The following is a 16,885-nucleotide window of genomic DNA, read 5'->3' on the forward strand; positions in this document are numbered from 1 at the left end:
AGCCGCGCCGTTATCACTCCTCCCGAATCACCAATTATTTCGGGGCTTTACGAGCGCCCACTCATCTGTTGTCTGGAAAGTGCCTGTCTAGCGGGCTGGAGCCACTCCCACTGCAGCCCTGGGCGCCTGCAGACGGCTTCGCAGAAAGACGCCCGGGACCTGAACTCAGCGCGCGTGCTCGGGGAAGGCTGCGCAGCCGGCTTGTGGGATCTTGTCGCCCCACCCAGTCCTCTGGCCCCGCCCCCCTCGGGCTCGGCACCGCCTCCGCGCGCAGTATTTTGGCGGCCGGCGCGCTCTGTAGCGGGGCCGGCGCGCAAGGTCGGAGGTCGTGGGGCGGGGCCGGCGTCATTGCCGCCTTCTCTGTCTCAGCAGTCTTGAGTGTTCGGTGCCTCGTGTCCCACGCCCCGCGCCCCGCGCGCGTGTGGAGCCGGCTGCGAGTCTGCGGGCACCGTCCGGCCGCCGAGGATGGCCTTGAGCGAGGAGCCGGCCGTGGGTGCCGTGGAGGATCCGGTGGAGGACCGGGCGGAGGATGCGGCGGAGGACGCGGCGCTGGCCTGCGGCGCCTCTCTCGAGTCGTTCGGCGAGAGCGTGGAGACGAAGGAGCTGCTCGGCCGCCTACCGGCGGTGCTCGGAGACCGCGCGGCCCGGGAGGGCGCCCTGGAGCGGTTCCGGGGTGCGCGCGGGCCGGAGGAGGGGAGGGGGGCAGCGCAGGCTGTGCAGGTCTCCTTTCTTGCGGTCCCAGACACGGGCGCGCGTGAGAGGTGGAGGGCAGTGGGCCTCCTGGCCGACCTCCGTCAGGAGGGGGCGGGTGGACCTCCCCTGGGCGGCTCATCTCCCAGTCCTGTCCCCAGCCTGCCCTGGGACCACAGCAAAGAGCATTTCGTCCGAGACAGCTGTGTGGACGGGGCAGTGGGATCAGGAGAGGCGAGAACAGGTTGGAGCGGGCGGGGGCCGGGCTGGCTGTGCGGTTGTGGGGCCCCCACCCAGAGCCTTAGCTGTAGGCAGCGCCCATGGCTCTGCCAAGACTATGCAGGGCGGCGCAGGATATCGGATAGGCGCACCGTAGGGTGCTTAGTTATTAGTCTAGGTTCTCCAAGTTTAGACGGACCCTTGCCGTTGTCTATAACGGGTAACTTCCAAATGACTCCTTAGGATCCCGTGGTTAGATAACTACGTAGGGTTTTGTGATTCAGTAAAACCGTCCTCGTGGACCCTTTTAGCTAAAGAAATTTCTATATAATTTTGTCTTCATGGGTTTGTAATGACAACGGTGAACTTCAGGAGGGGGCAGTGTGGCCGGCTGAGTGGAAAGAGCACACACTTCAGCAACTCGTCCCTGGGCTTGAATACCCTTCTGCCACTTGGGCTGGTTGCTTGATTGTGCTGTTTCTCTGGCTGTCGGCTGCGGTTAGCACTGAAAATACCTCTGGCGTAGAACTGTACTGAGGGTGAGGTGTATATCCAGGGACCAGTGAAAGCCCACTTTCCCATTCCTAGGGAGTGGTCAGATGTGGAGGTGTGTGGCGCATAAGAACTGCCGTAGCCCAAGTGGTCGTGGGATCTGATAGGAGCAGTTCTAGCTGCTGGTAGGAGTGGAAACCAGGCTGCCTGGGATTAAGGAGGCCGTGGTGTGAGGGCTGGGAGGGCACATGGCTTGGTGTGTGTGGCAGAGGAGAGTGAAGGGTGTGGAAGGTGTGTGTCTAATGAAGGGGAGAACTCAGCTTGGCTGTCAGCAGGCCATGAAGGAAGGAAGAAGCGAGGACCTGAGAGGAAGGTGTGCTGAGCAAGCAGAGAGCAGAGGCCAGGGCACAGTGGCCCTGAGGAAGTGGGTGGGTGGGGCCTCACTCCAGCTGGCCTGTGCTCTTGGGAGCTGCCCTGCAAGTCACTGTGGGAAAACTCGAGTGTTTCCGAGGCTCATGTGCATGTTAATTCTCACATTGTTTTTCTTTTTAGTAATAATGGACAGATATCAGGAGCAGCCTCACCTGTTGGACCCACACCTAGGTAAGAACAGAGGCTGAGGATTTTGATTTTTGATCATTCAGTTACAGATGATCACAGAGGCCTTGGTGCATGGAGTGTGTGTGTGTTTGCGCGCCTGCGCACAAGCAGAGGGTATCAGGATGAAGTGCCCAGGTCTTACTGGTTAGTGGGGCCTACAATAGTAACACCTGCTCCTGGCAGTGAACTTGAGAAGGAGGAAAGTAGCGATAGTAACTTCAGTTGAAGGGCAGCATAGGATGGGGGTTAAGGTCATGAACCCTGGGGCTAGACCGCCTAGATTTACACCCCAGCTCTGCCACTTAGCTGCTCTGTGCCTGAGTTTTCTTGCCTGTGATATGGGGTCATCATCGCTACTTGCCCCCAGGGCTGTGGAGATCTTAGACACATCACCAGGGAGGCACCAAGGGTTAGCCTCAGCGTGCACACAGGTGCCTTTTAAAAAGTGGGCTGGTGCTGTGCATGCTAGTTTTTCTTTTTTAACAGGTTTTGTAGACGGTAAGTTTTCTGAACTCTCAGCTGTCTCAGGCAGAATAAATACATTTCATGTGTGGTTGGCAGCTTGGCTGGGTGGGGATGGAAGGCATGGGTCCATCGTCTTCCTTCATCCAGTTATGCCATGTCCAAGTCTGAGTTTCTTTTTCAGGAGGCTTTTCTAGAACCTGATATTTTAGGAGGGTATGACTCGCTCTAGGCTTTTTTTCTTATGCTGGGCATTAGCTGGACAATTTTAGGCTGAAGACTTGCATCCTTTGGTACAGGGAACTTTACTTCTGGTGTGTTTTTGATCGTTTCTCTGCTCTGCCTTCTTCTGGTGTGCCTGTGAATTTCCAAGAGTGATCCTCTGGGTCCCTAAGCTTTTCCCTTATAGTTCTGCTTTTGGATCTTTGTTTTGCATGTAGAAGATGTTCTTGAATTTATTTTATTTTATTTTTTTTTTCATAAATTTATTTATTTATTTATTTTTGGCTGTGTTGGGTCTTCGTTTCTGTGCGAGGGCTTTCTCTAGTTGTGGCAAGCGGGGGCCACTCTTCATCATGGTGCACGGGCCTCTCACTATCGCGGCCTCTCTTGTTGCGGAGCACAGGCTCCAGACGTGCAGGCTCAGTAATTGCGGCTCACGGGCTTAGTTGCTCCGCGGCATGTGGGATCTTCCCAGACCAGGGCTCGAACCCGTGTCCCCTGCATTGGCAGGCAGATTCTCAACCACTGCGCCACCAGGGAAGCCCCTTGAATTTATTTTGACAGTTGTTTTTACTTTATAAGATTGCTTGTCCTTGGTTTGGTATATTTCAAAGTTGTCTTACAGGTCCGGTTTTCCTCCCTGAGGAGCACACACCCAGCTGCTGGGCCCTGTGGCCCTGTGGGGAGGGTCCTGCTGTGGGCCTCCTAGCCCAGAATTCCCTTTTGAGTCGGGCACCAAGCCTGGCTTCCAGCTCTAAGCCCTTCAGCCTCCCCTCTTCAGGACATCTCTGTCCAGGATAGCTCTGTGCAATGATGGAATGTTCTAGATCTGTGCTGTCTGGTAAGGTCACCACTAGCCACTTGTGACTGTTGAGCACTTGAAATATGGCTCGTATGACTGAGGAACTGAATTTTATTTTATTTTTTGTTTTTTTCTTTGAATCTTAAATTTTATTTGATTTAAATTAAAAAAACCCAAATATGGCCAGTTACTGTGGTATTCTCCACTCTCAAGAGTAAACCTTTAGGGCTTCCCTGGTGGTGCAGTGCTTAAGAATCCGCCTGCCAGTGCAGGGGACATGGGTTTGGGCCTGGGTCCGGGAAGATCCCGCATGTTGCGGAGCAGCTAAGGCCGAGTGCCACAACTACTGAGCCTGTGCTCTAGAGCCCGCGAGCCACAACTACTGAAGCCCGCGCACCTAGAGCCCATGCTCCGCAACGAGAGAAGCCACCGCAATGAGAAGCCCGCGCATCGCAACGAAGGGTAGCCCCTGCTTGCTGCAACTAGAGAAAGCCTGTGTGCAGCAAGGAAGACCCAACACAGCCAAAAATAAAATAAATAAATTTATTAAAAAAAAATAAACCTTTAGTCTTCTGCCTGTATGGGCACGGTGCTGTGGCCTGGAGCCTTGGACCACTCGTGTTTTCAGCCCCACCTTCGTCCTACCCTGGGCTGTCCCCGGCACCTCAGGCCTCTGGCTTCCCGACTGTGACCCATCGCTGGGCTCTGCTTCTGTGCTTCCCCTGTGCGGCTCAGTTACAACTTGGAAGTCACTGCTGAAGTCTCTTAGCTACTGTTTCTTCTGTTCTCTTTTCCTTGTGGATTTGTTTCTCTTTGTTGATTTACTGGGGTTTAGAGGGTGGGGGTTGCTGAGGGAAGCACTGGAATCACCTGCTTTCCTGGTCTCTGTTCTTCCGTGAGGGCTGTGCTGTCTTTCCGAGTCTCTCTGAGCTGAGTTCTGGCTGTTCTCTACTGTTCCTGAGGTTCTCCTCTTTCCCCTGGGGTCAGCTTTTCTTTGTAATTTGGTCTTTTCATCTTGCTGGTTCTGTCCGTGTTTCAGGCCAAATGGATGCAGACAAGGGCTCCTCTGCTTCTGTTTTGTAAGTTGGAGCATTTTCTTTTTCTTTTTTTTGGGGGGGTGTTTTTTTTGTTAATTTAATTTTATTTATTTTTTTATACAGCAGGTTCTTATTAGTTATCTATTTTATACATATTAGTGTATATATGTCAATCCCAATCTCCCAATTCATCACCCACCACCACCCCCCCGCCAGTTTCCCCCCTTGGAGTCCATACGTTTGTTCTCTACATGTGTCTCTATTTCTGCCCTGCAAACTGGTTCATCTGTACCATTTTTCTAGGTTCCACATGTATGCGTTAATATACAGTATTTGTTTTTCTCTTTCTGACTTACTTCACTCTGTATGACAGTCTCTAGATCCATCCACGTCTCTACAAACGACCCAGTTTTGTTCCTTTCTATGGCTGAGTAATATTGCATTGTATATATGTACCACATCTTCTTTATCCATTTGTCTGTCGATGGGCATTTAGGTTGCTTCCATGACCTGGCTATTGTAAATAGTGCTGCAATGAACATTGGGGTGCATGTGTCTTTTTGAATTATGGTTTTCTCTGGGTATATGCCCAGTAGTGGGATTGCTGGGTCATATGGTAATTCTATTTTTAGTTTTTTAAGGAACCTCCATACTGTTCTCCATAGTGGCTGTATCAATTTACATTCCCACCAGTAGTGCAAGAGGGTTCCCTTTTCTCCACACCCTCTCCAGCATTTGTTGTTTGTAGATTTTCTGATGATGCCCTTTCTAACTGGTGTGAGGTGATACCTCATTGTAGTTTTGATTTGCATTTCTCTAATAATTAGTGATGTTGAGCAGCTTTTCAGGTGCTTCTTGGCCATCTGTATGTCTTCTTTGGAGAAATGTCTATTTAGGTCTTCTGCCTATTTTTTGATTGGGTTGATTTTTTTTTGTTTTGTTTGTTTGTTTGTTTATACTGCAGGTTCTTATTAGGCATCACTTTTATACACATCAGTGTATACATGTCAATCACAATCCCCCAATTCAGCACACCACCATCCCCACCCCACCGCAGTTTCCCCCCTTGGTGTCCATATGTCCATTCTCTACATCTGTGTCTCAACTTCTGCCCTGCAAACCGGCTCATCTGTACCATTTTTCTAGGTTCCACATACATGCATTAATATACGATATTTGTTTTTCTCTTTCTGACTTACTTCACTCTGTATGACAGTCTCTAGATCCATCCACTTCTCAACAAATGACTCAATTTCGTTCCTTTTTATGGCTGAGTAATATTCCATTGTATATATGTACCACAACTTCTTTATCCATTCGTCTGTTGATGGGCATTTAGGTTGCTTCCATGACCTGGCTATTGTAAATAGTGCTGCAGTGAACATTCGGGTGCATGTGTCTTTTGGAATTACGGTTTTCTCTGGGTATATGCCCAGTAGTGGGATTGCTGGGTCATATGGTAATTCTATTTTTAGTTTTTTAAGGAACCTCCATATTGTTCTCCATAGTGGCTGTATCAATTTACATTCCCACCAGTAGTGCAAGAGGGTTCCCTTTTCTCCACACCCTCTCCAGCATTTGTTGTTTATAGATTTTCTGATGATGCCCTTTCTAACTGGTGTGAGGTGATACCTCATTGTAGTTTTGATTTGCATTTCTCTAATAATTAGTGATGTTGAGCAGCTTTTCAAGTGCTTCTTGGCCATCTGTATGTCTTCTTTGGAGAAATGTCTATTTAGGTCTTCTGCCTATTTTTTGATTGGGTTGATTTTTTAATATTGAGCTGCATGAGCTGTTTATATATTTTGGGGAGTAATCCTTTGTCCTTTGATTCGTTTGCAAATATTTTCTCCCATTCTGAGGGTTGTCTTTTCATCTTGTTTGTAGTTTCCTTTGCTTTGCAAAAGCTTTTAAGTTTCATTAAGTTCCATTTGTTTATTTTTTTATTATTATTATTTTTAAAAATTTATTTATTTTATTTATTTATTTTTGGCTGCACTGGGTCTTCATTGCTGCTCGCGGGCCTTCTCTAGTTGCAACAAGCAGGGACCACTCCTCGTTGCGGTGCGCGGGTCTCCCACTGCGGTGGCCTCTCCCGTTGCGGAGCACGGGCTCTAGGCACGTGGGCTTCCCTAGTTGTGGCTCACGGGCTCTAGAGTGCAGGCTCAGTAGTTGTGGCACACGGGCTTAGTTGCTCTGCGGCATGTGGGATCTTCCCGGACCAGGGCTCGAACCCACATCCCCTGCATTGGCAGGCGGGCTCTTAATCACTGTGCCACCAGGGAAGCCCCATTTGTTTATTTTTGTTTTTATTTCCATTACTTTAGGAGGTGGATCAAAAAAGATCTTGCTGTGATTTATGTCAAAGAGTGTTCTTCCTATGTTTTCCTCTAAGAGTTTTACAGTGTCTGGTCTTACATTTAGGTCTCTAATCCATTTTGAGTTTATTTTTGTGTATGGTGTTAGGGAGTGTTCTAATTTCATTCTTTTACATGTAGCTGTCCAGTTTTCCCAGCACCACTTATTGAAGAGACTGTCTTTTCCCCATTGTATATCCTTGCCTCCTTTGTCATAGATTAGTTGACCACAGGTGCGTGGGTTTATCTCTGGGCTTTCTATCTTGTTCCATTGATCTGTATTTCTGTTTTTGTGCTAGTACCATATTGTCTTGATTACTGTAGCTTTGTAGTATAGTCTGAAGTCAGGGAGTCTGATTCCTCTAGCTCCGTTTTTTTCCCTCAAGACTGCTTTGGCTATTCGGGGTCTTTTGTGTCTCCATACCAATTTTAAGATTTTTTCTTCTAGCTCTGTAAAAAACGCCACTGGTAATTTGATAGGGATTGCATTGAATCTGTAGGTTGCTTTGGGTAGTATAGACATTTTCAGAATATTGATTCTTCTAATCCGGGAACATGGTATATCTCTCCATCTGTTTGTGTCATCTTTGATTTCTTTCATCAGTGTCTTATAGTTTTCCGAGTACAGGTCTTTTACCTCCTTAGGTAGGTTTATTCCTAGGTATTTTATTCTTTTTGTTGCAGTGGTGAATGGGATTGTTTCCTTAATTTCTCTTTCTGATCTTTTGTTGTTAGTGTATAGTAATGCAAGAGATTTCTGTGCATTAATTTTGTATCCTGCAACTTTACCAAATTCATTGATTAGCTCTAATAGTTTTCTGGTGGCATCTTTAAGATTCTGTATGTATAGTATCATGTCATCTGCAAACAGTGACAGTTTTACTTCTTCTTTTCCAATTTGTATTCCTTTTATTTATTTTTCGCTCTGACTGCCGTGGCTAGGACTTCTAAAACTATGTTGAATAATAGTGGCAAGAGTGGGCATCCTTGTCTCGTTCCTGATCTTAGAGAAAATGCTTTCAGTTTTTCACCATTGAGAATGATGTTTGCTGTGGGTTTGTCATATGTGGCTTTTTTTTTTTTTTTTTTTTTTTTTACTTTTATTTGCATTTATTTTTTGCAGCATTTATTCCCGGGCCATAAGTTTTTGTTTCTTCAATTTCTTCTGGGATATCTTTTTCTTCTGGGCAACCTCCTCTTCTGGTTTAGGAACAATCTGTTCTTTTTCAGTAAGGATCATCTCAATGTGGCAGGGAGAGCTCATGTATGGGTTGATCCGACCGTGAGCTCTGTATGTCCTGCGCCGCATCTTGGCGGCTTTGTTCACCTGGATATGCTCAATGACCAGAGAATCTACATCTAAGCCCTTAAGTTCAGCATTACTCTCTGCATTTTTGAGCATGTGCAGTAAAAATTCAGCACTCTTTTTGGGCCACCGACCCTGCGTCCAGCCCCACTGTTTGGCCTGGGCACACCTACCAACTCCACCATTGTAACGACGGAACGGCACACACTGCTTCTTTAAAGTGACATCCTTCAGATACTTGGTGGCTTTTCGGATATGCATACCCTTAATGGCCTGGGCTGTTTCACGAGTGTTCTTAAAGTGAACACGAAGATTTGAACCTCTCGACTTGCATGATTTTGTGGGGTTTTCTGGGTCAAGTGAATAGCGAACCATTTTGAGAGGTCACCTCAGGCCGCTGACCGGAAAAGGAGATATGTGGCTTTTATTATGTTGAGGTAGGTTCCCTCTGTGCCCACTTTCTGGAGAGTTTTTATCATAAATGGGTGTTGAATTTTGTCAAAAGCTTTTTCTGCATCTATTGAGATGATCATATGGTTTTTATTCTTCAATTTGTTAATATCGTGTATCACATTGATTGACTTGCGTATATTGAAGAATCCTTGCATCCCTGGGATAAATCCCACTTGATCGTGGTGTATGATCCTTTTAATGTGTTGTTGGATTCTGTTTGCTAGTATTTTGTTGAGGATTTTTGCATCTATATTCATCAGTGATAATTGGTCTGTAGTTTTCTTTTTTTGTAGTATCTTTGTCTGGTTTTGGTATCAGGGTGATGGTGGCCTCTTAGAATGAGTTTGAGAGTGTTCCTTCCTCTGCAGTTTTTTGGAAGAGTTTGAGAAGGTTGGGTGTTAGCTCTTCTCTAAATGTTTGATAGAATTCACCTGTGAAGCCATCTGGTCCTGGACTTTCGTTTGTTGGAAGATTTTTAATCCCAGTTTCAATTTCATTACTTGTGATCGGTTTGTTCATATTTTCTGTTTCTTCCTGGTTCAGTCTTGGAAGGTTATAACTTTCCAAGAATTTGTCCATTTCTTCCAGGTTGTCCATTTTATTGGCATAGAGTTGCTTGTAGTAGTCTCTTAGGATGCTTTGTATTTCTGTGGTGTCCATTGTAACTTCTCCTTTTTCATTTCTAATTTTATTGATTTGAGTCCTCTTCCTTTTTTTCTTGATGAGTCTGGCTAAGGCTTTATCAATTTTGTTTATCTTCTCAAAGAACCAGCTTTTAGTTTTATTGATCTTTGCTATTGTTTTCTTTGTTTCTATTTCATTTATTTCTGCTCTGATTGTTATGATTTCTTTCCTTCTACTAACTTTGGGTTTTGTTTGTTCTTTCTCTTGTTCCTTCAGGTGTAAGGTTAGATTGTTTATATGAGATTTTTCTTGTTTCTTGAGGTAGGCTTGTGTTGCTATAAACTTCCCTCTTGGAACTGCTTTTGCTGCATCCCATATGTTTTGGATTGTTGTGTTTTCATTGTAATTTGTCTCTAGGTATTTTTTGATTTCCTCTTTGATTTCTTCAGTGATCTCCTGGTTATTTAATAATGTATTGTTTAGCCTCCATGTGATTGTGTTTTTTACGTTTTTTTCCCTGTAATTGATTTCTAATCTCATAGCATCTTGGTTGGAAAAGATGCTTGATATAATTTCAATTTTCTTAAATTTACCGACGCTTGATTTGTGACCCAAGATGTGATCTATCCTGGAGAATATTCCATGTGCACTTGAGAAGAAAGTGTAATTTGCTGTTTTTGGATGGAATGTCCTATAAATATCAATTAAATGTATCTGGTCTATTGTGTCATTTAAAGCTTGTGTTTCCTTATTAATTTTCTGTCTGGATGATCTGTCCTTTGGTGTAAGTGAGATGTTAAGGTCCCCCACTATTATTGTGTTACTGTTGATTTCCTCTTTTATAGCTGTTAGCAGTTGCCATATGTATTGAGGTGCTCCTGTGTTGGGTGCATGTATATTTTTAACTGTTATGTCTTGTCTTGGATTGATGCCTTGATCATTATGTAGTGTCCTTCCTTGTCTCTTGTAACATTCTTTATTTTAAAGTCTATTTTATCTGATATGAGTATTGCTACTCCAGCTTCCTTTTGATTTCCATTTGCATGGACTATCTTTTTCCATCCCCTCACTTTCAGTCTGTATGTGTCCCTAGGTCTGAAGTGGGTCTCTTGTAGACAGCATATATATGGGTCTTGTTTTTGTAACCATTCAACGAGCCTGCGTTTTTTGGTTGGAGCATTTAATCCATTCACGTTTAAGGTAATTATTGATATGTATGTTCCTATTACCATTTTCTTAATTGTTATGGGTTTGTTTTTGTAGGTCCTTTTCTCCTCTTGTGTTTCCCACTTAGAGAAGTTCCTTTAGCATTTGTTGTAGAGCTGGTTTGGCGGTGCTGACTTCTCTTAGCTTTTGCTTGTCTGTAAAGCTTTTGATTTCTCTGTAGAATCTGAATGAGATCCTTGCCAGGTAGAGTAATCTTGGTTGTAGTTTCTTCCCTTTCATCACTTTAAATATATCATGCCACTCCCTTCTGGCTTGTAGAGTTTCTGCTGAGAAATCAGCTCTTAACCTTATGGGAGTTCCCTTGTATGTTATTTGTTGTTTTTCCCTTGTTGCTTTCAATAATTTTTCTTTGTCTTTAATTTTTGTCAATTTGATTACTCTGTGTCTTGGCGTGTTTTTCCTTGGTTTTATCCTGCCTGCGACTCTCTGCACTTCCTGGACTTGGGTGGCTATTTCCTTTCCCATATTAGGGAAGTTTTTGACTGTAATCTCTAAAGATGTTTTCTCGGGTCCTTTCTCTCTCTCTTCTCCTTCTGGGACCCCTATAATGCGAATATTGTTGCGTTTAATGTTGTCCCAGAGATCTCTCAGGTTGTCTTCATTTCTTTTCATTCTTTTTTCTTTATTCTGTTCCACGGCAGTGAATTCCACCTTTCTGTCTTCCAGGTCACTTATCCGTTCTTCTGTCTCAGTTATTCTGCTATTGATTCCTTCTAGCGTATTTTTCCTTTCAGTTGTTGTATTGTTCATCTCTGTTTGTTTGTTCTTTAATTCTTCTTGGTGTTTGTTAAACATTTCTTGCATCTTCTCGATCTTTGCCTCCATTCTTTTTCCGAGGTCCTGGATCATCTTCACTATCATTATTCTGAATTCTTTTTCTGGAAGGTTGCCTATCTCCACTTCATTTGGTTGTCTTTCTGGGGTTTTATCTTGTTCCTTCATCTGGTGCAAAGTCCTCTGCCTTTTCATTTTGTTTTTCTGTGAATGTGGTTTTCCTTCCACAGGCTGCAGAATTGTAGCTCTTCTTCCTTCTGCCTTGGAGCATTTTCATCTAGACTTTTCCTGAACGGGATTCTGATGGGCAGCTCCTTGTGGGGCAGTATGGCGAGTTGATGGACAGATTTTCTCTTAGAACAAGTGAGTTGGTCGAGATTTCTATCTAACATCAAGGATGTTCCAGATGCCAGAATGAAGGCCTTTACCTGGGGTACTCCTGTCTCCTCCGGAGAATCCTTCATTTACTTAAGTATTTGTTCAGAGTTTGGTCCCCGGTGAGTGATTCTGGGGCTACAGCGATCGCAGGCCCCTCCCTGCTTTGGGCCCCACTGCACTTGCTGACTCTGAGCTCTCCTTGGCTGTGCAGGTGGGCATGTATGACGTGGCCTTCTCTGCCTGCTTAATTTGGAGCTGCCTTTCTCCCAGAAGTCTTTTTTTTGATGTGGACCATTTTTAAAGTCTTTATTGAATTTGTTACAATATTGCTTCTGTTTTATGTTTTGGTTTTATTGGCCATGAGGCATGTGGGATCTTAGCTCCCTGACCAGGGATCAAACCCACACCCCCTGCAATGGAAGGCGAAGTCTTAAACACTGGACCGCCAGGGAAGTCCCTCTCCCAGAAGTCTTTACAACCGCTTTCTCCCTATTCTTGCAGCTGGTCAGGACTTTCCATTTTGTGCAGCTGTACTTTTATTTTACTGGGTCTTAGGAGCAGTGAGAGGCAGATGTGTGTGGACTCCTGTTTTGTCCAGTTTTGTACTCTTGCAAGTAGCCCAACAAACATCCTTAACACACCTCTTTGCGCAATTTCCAGATATTTTGTTAGAGTAATTTTCAGGAAGTGGGAGTGGTGGGCTTTTGATACTTCAAATTCACCTTATGTTTCCATCCACAGTATATGAAAGTGTCCTTTTCTTTTACATTGTTGCCAAGACTGGATTTGAATATTTGAAATCTTTACCAACATAAAGTTATCTATTAAAGGATGAAAAGGGATCATGTGCTTTTATTTTGCATTTTGTTGTTTCCTAGTGAAGGTGAATTTTTATTTTTATCATTTATTGTTACATTTGCACAGTATTTCTCCCTTTGTGAATTGTCCATTCATATCCATTCACTTGATGTTTTTACCTTGTTCTAAACAATTTTTAAATGAATCAGTTAATTTAATCATCACAGTAATCTCGTAATACCTGTGGAAGATCATCATTATTATTATTTATTTAGTTTTTTGCACACAGTTTATTTATTTAAAACAATTTTAAAAATTATTATTTTTCAAATTTTCAGCTGTGTTGGGTCTTCGTTGCTGGGCGCAGGCTTTTCTCTGGTTGCTGCGCGCGGGGGCTACTCTTCGTTGCGGTGCGCGGGCGTCTCATTGCGGTGGCTTCTCCTGTTGTGGAGCATGGGCTCTAGGCGCATGGGCTTTAGTATTTGTGGCACGCGGGCTCAGTAATTGTGGCTCGCGGGCTCAGTACTTGTGGCTTGCAGGCTCTAGAACACAGGCTCAGTAGTTGTGGCCCACAGACTTAGTTGCTCCGCAGCATGTGGGATCTTTCCGAAGCAGGGCTTGAACCTGTGTCCCCTGCATTGGCAGGCGGATTCTTAACCGCTGTGCCACCAGGGAAGTCCCAGAAGGTCATTATTATTAACCACAGTTTACAGAGAAGAAAATGCAGCAGAGTTCTGAGAGGTTAACTTACCCAAGGACACACAGCTATTTAGTGTTCCAGCCAAGATTTAAATGCAGACAGTCCACTCAGACCCTCAGACTAAAGATGATGAGAAATCTACAAGTCCTCAAGGCTGTTTTAAACAAATGCTTTACAAATCCTCTAAATTCTGGATTCTAGGATTCTTTGAGATCAGCCCTGTCTTCTTTCTTCCTGGGAAAGCTTGCAGGCCTCATGAGTGGTAACTGAAGATTGGTGGGTACTAGGTGAGGGCCAGGTACAGGGAAGATGCTTCTGATGTCTGAGACGTGAGCTTGCCTGAGGCTGGCAGTGCTGCAGGGGAAGGGCAGGGCGGTGGGCTCCCCAGGCCACCTTTTATGGTCGATCTTGGGTTCATGGCAGTTCCCATTAGGAATGCCCATTGCTCAGGAGGTGAAAGGTGGTGTGACACTCGTCTCTCTAAGTCACAACCTTGAACCTGTGGCACTGCCTTTATTCTTGCCCGAAACCTGTCTCCATAGTGGATCACAAAATAGTAACACTTACTGTGAGTTGTTCAGAGTGATCTGAATGAGTTTTGAGAGTTTAGTGTAAAGTGAACTGGAAAAGGTTCCTTTTAGAAGAAGGAAACAATAGTCGTGGATGCTGGTCCTGGACCTACTTCATGATGTTTGCTTTTTCCTTTTAATATTACATAGTATATTTTGTGTACTCAATTTTAAAATATATGTATATTGTCAAAACTATCAGGCTCTTCTTTTGTGTTTGGCCTTTGATAGTTTGCTTTAGAAGTTTATTTTTCCTATCTCTATTGTGAGCCTCATTTGTTGAATAGTCCAGCAGGCTACCCCCAACCCTAGTGTGAAATGCCATTGTAAATGTGTATTAAATACTCACATATATTGGCCTTTGTTTCTAGCCTTTCTGTTCTGTTCCCTTAATCTAGCTCTATGCTCTTTTATCCTTGTCGTTTTGGTTTGCATTAATTGCATTGTAATTTGTTTTGTCAGGATCCGACCTTCTTACTTTTCTCACTGTTGTCTTGCCCTTTCATTAATGCAGGTGCACTTCAGAATTATTTTATCACCCCCGGAAAATTCTTTTGAAATTCTGTTAAATCCACAAATTCATGTAGGGAGATTTGACATCTTTACAAGATTGAGTTTTCCTCTCTAAGAACATAATATTGTGTCTCTAAATTATTCACATCTTTTGTGTCTCTCAGTAAAGTGTGGTAATTTTATTTAGGTGATTCCTGGAAACATGTTTTTAAGTTTATTTCTAAGTATGTTTTTTTATCTTTTATTGCGCTTGTGAAACTGTTACGTTTTCTAACTGATTTTTGCTGGTGTATAGCGAAAATATACTTTGTATACTTATTTTGTAAATGGCAACACTGTCATGGAATATATGTATACACACATATTTTAAAAAATAACAGCTTTATTGTGATATAATTTATATACCATAGGGAATTCCCTGGCGGTCCAGTGGTTAGGACTTGATGCTTTCACTGCGGTGGGCCTGGGTTCGATCCCTGGTCAGGGAACTAAAATCCTGCAAGCTGCATGGCACAGCAAAAAAAAAAAAAAATTTTTTTTTTACATACCTTAGAGTTTACCCTTTTAAATGTATACTTCATTGTTTTTTAGTATATCACAGAGTTGTGCAACCATCACCACTAATTCCTGACCATTTTCATCACTCCAAAAAGAAACTCATACTCATCATCAGCGGTCACTTTCGATTCCCTCTCCATCCAGTCCCTGGTGACCACGATCTGTCTCTGTGGATTTGTGTATTTTGTGCATTTCATATAGTGGAATCAGGCAATATACAGTCTTCTGTGATTAGTATCTTTAACTCAGCATAATGTTTTCAAGGTTTAGTGTATAATGAAATACTTCACTACTTTTTCAGTTTCTTTTGAGTTTTCTAAAAAGGTAAATAATTATATGGTTTTTAAATAATGTTAACTTGATGTCTTTATCCATGGTATACCTTTTCATTCTTCCTTTAAAAATTTTTTTAAGAGTTAACTTTATTGAGATATAATTTACATACGATAAAACACACCCATTTTAAGTATACAGTTTGAGCTTTGACAGATGTATGCACCTTCCCCACTATTAAGGTGTAAAAAATTTCCAGCACCCCAAGAAGTCACTTCATGTCCCTTTGCAGTCACGACCCCCACCCTGGCCCTGGGCAACCAGTGTTCTACTTACTCTCTGGTTTCTTCTGTTGAAATAGTATTTCTGAGACTCATCCGTGTTGTTGCATGTGTACCAGCAGTTTGTTCCTTTTCTGTTGAACCATACTTTATTCTTTCACCTGTTGATGGACTTTTGGGTTGTTTCCAGCTTTGGGCTGTTACTAGTGCTACTATGAACATTCACAGACAATTCTTTGGGTGGATGTATGTTTTCATTTCTATGTAAGAGTGGAATTGCTGGGTGTATAGTAAAGGTAGGTTTTATGATAAACTGCCAACATGCCATGTTTTCATAAAGGTTGTACCATTTTACATTGCCAGCAACAATCTATGAGAATTCCAGTTACCCTACATCCTCATCAGCACTTAGTATTGTCAGTCTTCCTGATTTTAGTCATTTTAGTGGGTGTGTAGTGGTATCTCATTGTAGTTTTACCCTGCATTTCCTAGGTGCAAATTGCAACCTTTTACAGTTATTAAGACTTGCAGCCCAGCATATGGGTCTGTTTTGTTCAGAGTTCCATGTGTACTTGAGAAGAATGTCTTTCTGCTTTTGGTTGGAGTGCCATTTAAGTGTCATTTAAATAAGGTGGTCAATAGTGTTGTTTGGGTCTTTTATGTCCTTACTGATTTTCTTTTCAGTAGTTCTATCAATTCTTGGGAGAGGAGTATTGAAATCTTCAACTCTATAGATTTGTCTCTTCCTCCTTTCAGTTTTCTCAGTTTTTGCTTTATCTTGAAGTTCTTTAATTTCATGTATGCTCTTGTAGGATGGTTAAGTCTTCATGATGAATTGATCCTTATATCATTATAAAATGTCTTCTTTGGGAATTCCCTTGCTGTCCAGTGGTTAGGATTCTGTGCTTACACTGCAGGGCGCCCGGGTTCAATCCCTGGTCTGGGAACTAAGATCCTGAAAACTGAGTGGCCAAAAAAAAAAAAGTTCTCTTTTTCTCTGTAATAGTCCTTGTTCTGAGGTCCATTTTGTCTGATATTGATGTGGCCTCTCAAGCTTCCTTATAGTTAGTGATTGCTTGGTGTATCTTTCTTCTCCCTTTTACTTTTTTTTAAAAAAATAAATTTATTTATTTTATTTATTTATTTTTGGCTGCGTGTGGTCTTCGTTGCTATGCGTGGGCTTTCTCTAGTTGTGGCGAGCGGGGTCTACTCTTTGTTACGGTGCGTGGGCTTCTCATTGCAGTGTCTTCTCTTGTTGTGGAGCATGGGCTCTAGGCGTGGAGGCTTCAGTAGCTGTGACACGTGGGCTCAGTAGTTGTGGCTCGTGGGCTCTAGAGCGCAGGCTCAGTAGTTGTGGCACATGGGCTTAGTTGCTCCACGGCATGTGGATCTTCCTGGACCAGGGCTTGAACCTGTGTCCCCTGCATTGGCAGGTGGATTCTTAACCACTGCGCCACCAGGGAAGTCCATCCCTTTTACATTTAACTAGCTACATTTTTATTTTTAAAGCGCATTTCACGTAGAGAGAATGTAGTCGGGTCTTCCTATTT

The 16,885-nt window shown here is 43.5% G+C and overlaps 2 protein-coding genes across 2 annotated transcripts in view; one reads left to right on the top strand and one right to left on the bottom strand.

Moving 5' to 3' along the window:
* Positions 1-291: 291 nt before the first annotated feature.
* TBCD (tubulin folding cofactor D) overlaps positions 292-16,885 on the top strand; it is a 175,603-nt gene continuing 159,009 nt past the window's right edge. Inside the window, exons 1-2 of the mRNA XM_036835790.1 lie at positions 292-673; positions 1,954-2,004. Coding sequence (XP_036691685.1) covers positions 466-673; positions 1,954-2,004 — 259 coding nt within the window. The 5' untranslated portion in view covers positions 292-465. The remainder of the gene's footprint in view (positions 674-1,953; positions 2,005-16,885) is intronic.
* Positions 7,968-8,593, bottom strand: LOC118886294 (60S ribosomal protein L17). The gene has a single exon (XM_036835809.1). The coding sequence runs from the start codon at positions 8,560-8,562 to the stop codon at positions 8,008-8,010; it is 555 nt and encodes a 184-aa protein (XP_036691704.1). The 5' UTR covers positions 8,563-8,593; the 3' UTR covers positions 7,968-8,007.

Source organism: Balaenoptera musculus, chromosome 20 (genome assembly GCF_009873245.2).
Source record: "Balaenoptera musculus isolate JJ_BM4_2016_0621 chromosome 20, mBalMus1.pri.v3, whole genome shotgun sequence".
In the NCBI taxonomy this organism is placed as follows: domain Eukaryota; kingdom Metazoa; phylum Chordata; class Mammalia; order Artiodactyla; family Balaenopteridae; genus Balaenoptera; species Balaenoptera musculus.

What these genes read in the sequence shown, in the direction of transcription:
- LOC118886294 (XM_036835809.1), bottom strand. Translation starts at nt 8,562, where the DNA reads ATGGTTCGCTATTCACTTGACCCAGAAAACCCCACAAAATCATGCAAG.